This window comes from Myzus persicae, unplaced genomic scaffold (genome assembly GCF_001856785.1).
Source record: "Myzus persicae strain clone G006 unplaced genomic scaffold, MPER_G0061.0, whole genome shotgun sequence".
In the NCBI taxonomy this organism is placed as follows: domain Eukaryota; kingdom Metazoa; phylum Arthropoda; class Insecta; order Hemiptera; family Aphididae; genus Myzus; species Myzus persicae.
The window spans coordinates 327,164-335,760 of NW_019102455.1; the positions used below are offsets into that span (position 1 = coordinate 327,164).

General features: G+C 37.5%; 1 protein-coding gene across 1 annotated transcript; it reads left to right on the forward strand.

Annotated features, from left to right (window-relative positions):
- The first annotated feature begins 145 nt into the window (after positions 1-145).
- Positions 146-5,933, forward strand: LOC111032193 (mediator of RNA polymerase II transcription subunit 12-like). Its single transcript, XM_022312440.1, has 2 exons — positions 146-403; positions 3,843-5,933. The coding sequence occupies exons 1-2, from the start codon at positions 380-382 to the stop codon at positions 5,505-5,507; spliced, it is 1,689 nt and encodes a 562-aa protein (XP_022168132.1). The 5' UTR covers positions 146-379; the 3' UTR covers positions 5,508-5,933.
- Positions 5,934-8,597: the final 2,664 nt, after the last annotated feature.

The window sequence follows — 8,597 nt, forward strand, 5'->3', positions numbered from 1 at the left end:
GGACCCGTGTACACGATAAACGACTTACCCACGATGACGGTGACGATGACGACGATGTTGCGGTTGTGATGTCTGCGGTATGAGTGCGAGAGCGGAGGTTTCGGCCCCGAGACTACGCGGCGGCGGGGGAAAGTTATAAAACCCACTCGGCACCCGCTCGGACGGCCAGTGTCAGAATAAGACGATCGTTTAAGGACCATTCGCGGACCTCTCGCCGCAGTGCCTTCCACAGTGCTGCAACGCGCGTATTGATTTGCTGCGCAGTTGATTATTATTATTATTTTTGATTTTTCGACACAGTTTAAAAGACAAAAATAATTTTACCCGAAGCGAATAGGTATATTATCATTTCGACGACCTGCACGGTGCCGCCGACACGATGAAGTACACGACATACCTCTTGGTGAGTAAACTCGTCTCATATAATATTATAATGGCATACGCGTGTTCCATCCCATCAACTGAAAATTCATTTTCCCGACCGCGTTTCGATATCGTACAATAGCTAATAATATTTTAATATTACTGGTTACTGTTTTCGAGTTAGGTTGACACGCAGAGTGTGATACTACCTATGTTTAAAATTTTTTTTTTTTATAATCACTATTATTATTTTAATTTTTGCATCGGTCGAATTCTACAATACAATATTTAGGCTCAAGTCTTTGTGAATTATAAAATAATGTTTCCGAACACGTCTGTGTTGAACATTAGTACCTATTTTAATTTTGCATTAAATCATATATTATACTTATTAGATGCCATTTACCAACAACTTTTCTGCACAGACATGCATGACGACGAACTATATATCTGTTTACGACTTCTTTCGTGTGGCTTAATTTTCTCCATAGGTCATACTTTCAGTGTAATGCGTTTTTTTTTTTGCTACTCTATTCTCGTGCGATTTTATCGTATCCAGTTTATTTAACTTGTCACTCGGTATGTGCGTTATTGCGGTTGTAGTCATATGGGTGATAAGAACTTGTACGGTATAGGCTGAAAGAGACATAAAGTAATACGGCAATAATACAAATAATACAAATAGTATATAATATCGCATCGGAGATTACGTACGACGGCACGACGATGAAAACAAATGGTTTTGTTTTCGATTCGAAGCAAAAGATCGATACAACTGGTATTGGCTACCTATCTGTACACTATATGCCTTAGACGTCATAATATTTTCTCATACGGACATGTAAGACCTTGATACATCATCATCCACGTGCATCGCGTTAAGTTTGGATTGGCCAGTGAGGTTGTCAATTAGGTGCATATTATCTGACCAGATATAGTTACTCAGCATGTTCCTTTCATGTCGTTTATTTTCTAAGCAAAGAATAGTAATAATAATAATAATAATACCATCGTTACGAACCTTGAGCGACGAAAACGAAAATCTATTTATTTTTATTATTTTTCCCAACCGCGAAGACATGTACAAGTACGCGCTTTATTACATACACGAATCGTACGTTTTATTATTATTATTAATTTTTTTTTTTCGAGTACCCGTCGACAGTTCATTTTAAATTGTTCGGTGGTCATTGCGCAATCGCCGCCCCACACGCTCGAAGGTGCAATAGTAATATTATAACATTATTATAATACGAATAGTAGTACGTGTAACTATAATAATGTATAAGTACATCGTCCAATAGTATAATAATATGTAGGTATATGTAATAAGTATTTCTATTTTTCGAAATAATATAATATTATAACGTCCGACCACTGAAATATTATTATTATTATCATTCAATTCTACTCGTAAATATCGGAGATTACTATTACTATTATCTACTCGTAGATTTCAGAATAGTCACGCGCCTGCAGTGTGCAGTTATGGGTATATCGCCTCTACCCATAAATAAATTATTGAATAATGTATAACACAATTATTTTTTCGAAAATCGAATTAACATAATACCCGAACGTTTAATTGTCGACGGACCGGAACACAATAATAAGCACAGTGTACAAAGTGTGTGCAACTTTCACTAATCGTTATCTAGGCTTATATTACGTTTTTTTTTTTCATTTTATGTTTGCTACTATCTACGTTCGTCATCGTGCACACACAACAGTAGACACAATATAGAGTTATACAACAACATCGATAATAATAATAACAATAACGGTAATGGTAATACGATAACAATAATTATTACATTACAAAACAACGGTCCGTAACGTTTCTGGGGCTACTCGGACGAGCGGTCGGCGGAAACGACTTTGTGCTAATCCGTTTTTTACATACATTAGCGATGCGTGATGTGTTTTTTTACCTGTAAAATTGTACTATATTGTAGGTACATTTTTCCGACTTTTTTTGTACCACTCTAAATAGTTACGATGTCCCTTTTAAATTAATGTTGTAATCGATTATGATTCGTAGCATCCAAAAACGAACCATACCTCGTTCCAAAATCGCTTAATGTTCAACCGGTCGTTAGGTACCAAAACTAATTATTACTATTTAATTGTATTATTCCACACCACTGTAATATTACTAATTGTTATTTGCGATTAAGATTTATTTCCAATAATATATTATTATAATAAACCGGCGAGAAAATGGTATGTCGAGTAGTTATCTCGAGCCAGTGGTCACACCTATTCCACCTCATTTTTTACGAATACACAGCGATTTCTTTCCACGCAAATCCTTCACATCTAATACAATAATATATTATTACAATATACCGTAGGTATACGAGCGAGGGATTTTCGTAAAACCGATTTCGTCATAATACAGTCCGTTTTCTGATCGTTTGACCCGTGGCCCTCGGCGTATTTCTCAAAATGCACAAGTCTGACACCTATATACACATTATAATAGATCGTGACATCTATACCATATATACGGCGTCCTTGACGTTTTGCGTACTCGGGTCACACGCAGTTCACCGTGGGAATAATGTTCTCGTGGTTCTAACCACCGTGGGTTTTCCGACACAATATATATAATGTGATATTGTGTTATTACACGCGTTTTATATATATGTGCCGTGATTTATAGCCTGCGAGTGTTATTATTATTATTACTATTGCAAGTAGGTTTTTTGTTTTCATCCTCTCGGGACGTTACAACACGTCTGTAATAATAATATCATTATTGCGGCGATCTGCAGTGGTCCTCACACCTGGGATGGTCGTGGACGTGGAAAGACTTGTAAGTCACCACCGCGGCTAATTTAAAAAAAAAAGTAAATTAAAATCACCAGGTCGAATCTGCTAATATGTGGTAACTGATAAGTTATCATCATACAAGACATTATGGTGAAGTTTTTGGTGTTTAAGTCATTTCGATCGTATTTTTGTGTATACGGGGAAATACGGTTGCATATTATTGACATTTAGAAAAATATATTGCCCACCAAAGAAGGTTTGGGGGGGGGGGGCGAGATTGGGAGTTGAAGCTCGGAAATATTTACAGGTATGAAAAAATTCGTCATAAATATTTTGTAAACATGCCTTTGTCTTCTCACCCCTTGGCAACCATCTAACTTAACACGGAAACTTTGAAATTCCAAAAATTCCTGCACTACAAACAATTTAATCACTATCTCTCTGGGAATTCAGCTCAAACGTAGATAAATGAGAACCCATAGACGTCATCTTAGTGAATATAATATAATAAGCTCATTGTTTCCGAAGAAATCAAAAACATTAAAAAAAGACGTCCCTTCTTGCTTATCTCATACCTATATCATCACAATAATAATATGCTTTATTACTATTGTCGTATCGGTTTCAAGCCGATTTTAAGAAATTCTGTTTTTAAAATAAAAAAGTAGTTTTGTGTTAACAACGTCCTTCTATGGTGTTCACAGGTCGCGTTATTATTGGTAACGCTGTGGTCAACAGATGTGGACAGCAGACGAGTGAACGTGAAGCCAGCGGCTACCGATGACGGTGAACAAGACGACGCGCAACAAGCCGCTGCCGAAGATGAGCAGCAACAGTTCAAGCCGGTGTTGATCGCGCGCAGGCCGTTGCAACACAGGCCGCCGGTGGACGTCGAAAGCGAACGACAACCGGTGGTTGTGGTTCGACAATCTCCCAGGGTGTTGCAACAGCGAGCCCGAGAACAGCAACAAGAAGCTGCCGCCGACGAAGAAGACGAACAGCCGCAAGTTATCATCAGACAACAGCCGACGAAAGCGGGTCCCAGGTCCCAATCGCCGCAGGCTCAGCAGCTCGTCCAGCAGCGACTCAAGCAACAGGAACAGCCGCAGCAACAGAAAGAGCCGACCGCGCAGACCATTCGAAACTTCAACAAGCTCAACGACGACGGTTCGTTCACCTTCGGTTACGAGGCTGACGACGGTAGCTTCAAAGAGGAGACCAGGGGCACAGACTGCGTGGTCAGGGGCAAGTACGGTTACGTAGACCCGGACGGTAACAAACGAGAGTTCACGTACGTGCAAGGCAACCCGTGCGACCCGAACGCTGTCTCGGCCGAGGAAGATGACGACCAACCGGGCAAGCCAGGCGAAGAGGAGAACATCCCGGCCAACATTCCGGCGAACGCTGGTAGGCCCAAGCCCAAGAAGAACCGCCCGACCACCACACTGTTCCAACAGACGTTCGGCGATTTCGAACCACAGCCGCAGTCGCAGCCGTCCACGACGCCGCGCATGCCGGGCAGACAGCAGCTGCAGCCGACGTTCCAAGAAAGCCCCAGGAGACCACCCCCGCAGATATTGTCACCGACCACGGCCGCTCCGGCACCACAATTCCCACCGGCCGCCGGAAACTTAGAGTCGGCCATCCGAAACTTGCCACAACCATCATCGCCGTCGGGCAAGGTGCAGCTCCAGTCACCCGCCGGGCCCAACTCTCCGCTGTACACCACCGAACTGGTTTTCGACCCGGCCACCGGTCAGTACAACACGGTCATATTCCAACAGGTGCCCAAACAGCAGGCCGGCATCAACATCAACCAACGTCTGCCCCTGCAGGGAGCAACGGCACCGGCTAGACAACAGCCCCTGCCCCAGCAGCAGTTCCGACCCCAGGCCCAGCCGCAATTCCAACCACCGCAGTTCCAACAACCACAACCGCAATTCCGACCAGCGGTCCAACCGTTCCAGTCACCGTTCCAGCAGCAGAGACCGGCTGAGTTCGACTTCCAGAGGCCTTCCGCCGGATTCCCTGGAGCTCCGGGCCCACAACAGCAATTGGTGCAGCAACAACAGGCCATGGCGTTCCAACAGTCGCAAAACCTGTTCAGACAACAGCAACAGAAACAACAACAGCAACAGCAACAGCAAGCGTTCCAACCGCAGTCGTCCCCTCAGTTCTTCCCGCCGCCGTCGCAGCGTTTCGAACCGGCGTCGCAGTTCGCGCCTAAGCAGCCGCAGCGGTTCGAACAGCAACCGGAAGCGCACCAGCAGCAGTTCGTGCTCGTCCAGCCCGGCCGGACGCCCGGACAACAGAGCTTGGCCGCCGGCCAGATCGACGCGTTTCTAAGAGGCCATAACGTGCAGTTCTAAACGGAATAATTCAATAATATTTCCATTTGTAAATAACATTATATTATAGACACTGCGTACAGCAATCCATACTATGAATTTTCGCTGTACGTCATTCATATAGGTACGATAACTATATATATTATTTTATTATATTTTAACGTAATATTAATGGTAAAAATAATATTATTTTCGTGTAAACTTAATTAATAATGTGCAACGCGTTATAAAAGTATTATATACATATAAATATAATTTTTTCTATGAATTTCGTGCGTAGGAACTATATAAATATATAAGTATATATATTCACACCCGTTTGGCCAAGCGGTTTCACCTGGCGGAGGTGAAAGCCATATATAACTTGCTGTATATTTTAGCACTTTGCTAAATGCTAGTTTTTTATTATTTTTTTTTTTTTTGTGACATTAAATCCTCGTAAGATATAATAATAATATTATTAAATATATTTGATGTTCCAAAAACAAAATGTGCTCAAAATATACCTACTCCCAATGTTTGTAAATAAATAAACTTTTATACTACCTATATTATGTATTATGTATTATGTATTATTATACATAATTAAATTTTAATAATAAATATAAGTTGTCTGAGAAAAAACGACAGTTTGTTTTCACTTTCCGTTCTTATTACATATATTTACTATATATTATTATGCACAAATATATGTATCACTTTCCTGTATATATGTGTATTACTTCCGCACCAAATCCGGTTTGCTCCATATCATGATGTAACCGACTCGGTTTCTTCGCGTCTTTAATTGTTGATATCTGACCCAAATGGCAGCTGCATTCCATGAGACATACCATAACAGACGAAAATGTGTTCGGACACAACTGCAGGCGTGGTGGCCGTAGGTCGCAATTACTTATTACAACAATGCCCATCGGGCAACCCATAAAAACATGTGATTATTATAACATTATTATGACACAATCCGTAGGTTCCTGCAAGGTAGAAACACTTGACAAGTTTGATTTTTTACTTTTTTCTATATTTTTTTTTTTACCGATCAATAATACCCGGCCGTACGGTGCCTCCTAAACAGAGCAAAGATGTCATGATTATAGAATAAATAATAATAATATTATGACGGCTTGTGATCGTGTGAAGGTTAAAGAAAAAAATAACACACCTAACACATTATGACAGTCATGAATATGGCTATCAATTTATAGAATATAATAATATTATTATTATATACCATACGCCTACCATATATGTAGGTAAAACGTTCGAGTGCTGCTGAACGGAGTTACTCAGCCGGAGCAATAAAATAACAATGAAAGCAAAAGCTATTAGAATAAGAGTATGTACTGACACGCTTTGCTTCTTGGATATAATGAAATGGCCGTCACCGTGAATATGATGGCGAACGTGGGCTGCAATATTAAATATAAAAATAAATCCATTATTAGAGCTGATACTGCACCAATTGATTTATATTTTTATTACACGTTGGTAAGAGAGATTTCGAGTGGGCGAATAGAAATATGATTTTAAATTAAAAACTTTTGAACAATATTAATTTATTTATGAATTTCCAATACGCCATATAATGATCAAAGAATAATTATTGTTTGAATGCTATTATTACGTACAATTGTTTACACAATTTTATTTTAACCTTAAATGCTTGAGAAAATCACAATTTATATTAAAAGTATTCTCTAACTATAGGTAATCATTGAATGCAAATAAATAATAGTCGTAAAAATATATTTAATGTATATTTTCATCAGATATAATGATATGATCGCTGATAAGCCCGCGATAACAATAAAATATGAAAGAAATTGATATAGAGATCTTTGAAAATTAAAATATTATTCAATCCAATAGTTATACGCAGTTATCACCTAATATTTTAAATTTAAAATACTTAATATTAATGTTCTCATTTGTTTAGATAAATCAATACCTGTACATAAACGTCACATTGTAAACCGATTTTGAGCGAGAACTCGGTTAACGTTTATTTTATATCTAATAAAAGAATAATAGAATATTTTATATTCTCGTGTGTTCATAAAAATAAAGTACCGCAATGAAGCTTAATTATAATACTGTAGTGAATCTGGTATAAATCAATACGCGGAGAGTCCATAGAAACCCAAACCGCCTATTTAAAAATCTAGAACACTGTTTCCATAGTATAATTCAAAACACCGAGTTGGTAAATGTAAGTAAAAAATACAAATGAAAAAACCAGAATTTTAAATCAGAGACATAATACATAATATTATATCCATCCGATTTTCGAAAGATGCAATCGTCCTATAATATATCTATATGACAACTGGTATTCCCAAATAAGTTTACAATCTCACTCTCTATTCTGACGAACATGGAATAATAATATATTTGTTGAAATGTAATTTTCTATAAGCTATTTGGATGTAACATCATTTTACCGTTTCTTCTATCCTAGATCTACGCAGAGAACAATATACGTAAAACGTATATTTTAAATTCACAACAACCAATAATAGAAATAATAAAGATTGGATGTTTTTCAACTCAAAATGTTATTATAATCAATTAAATAATGAAAAAAAATCAATACAAATTATTTTGTTATATTTGTTTGAGAGGAAAAATTAATATATGATTTAAACAGTAAATGGTTTATTTTTCCAAAATTAATTTTATTATTATATTTTATACTATTATAATAGTAAATAATAATAAACTATAAATATTAAATTGAAGAATTATTATTTTTTATACATAAAGTTATATTATATTCTTAAAGATAAGTGTGTGGTACGCTTAAAAATTAAAATTAAAAATATAGTCCGTGTACCTCTGCGCATACCTCTGCGGCTCTTCCTACAGATATTTTTTTTCCATACTTTTTTTATGCATACAGTTTTATTTAGTTACAAGTTTCCAATTAAAATATTAATTTAAACTTTCTAAACCATTAGGTAAAAAATGATTCTTAAAGCATGAAAAAAATTATATTTTAATGCCATTGAAATTGCACCTACATAGTAAATTGCTTTGCTAAAATAAATAACTTTACAGCAATTAAACATAACTAGAACTCTGTAATATTATTGTACATACAGTTGATTATTT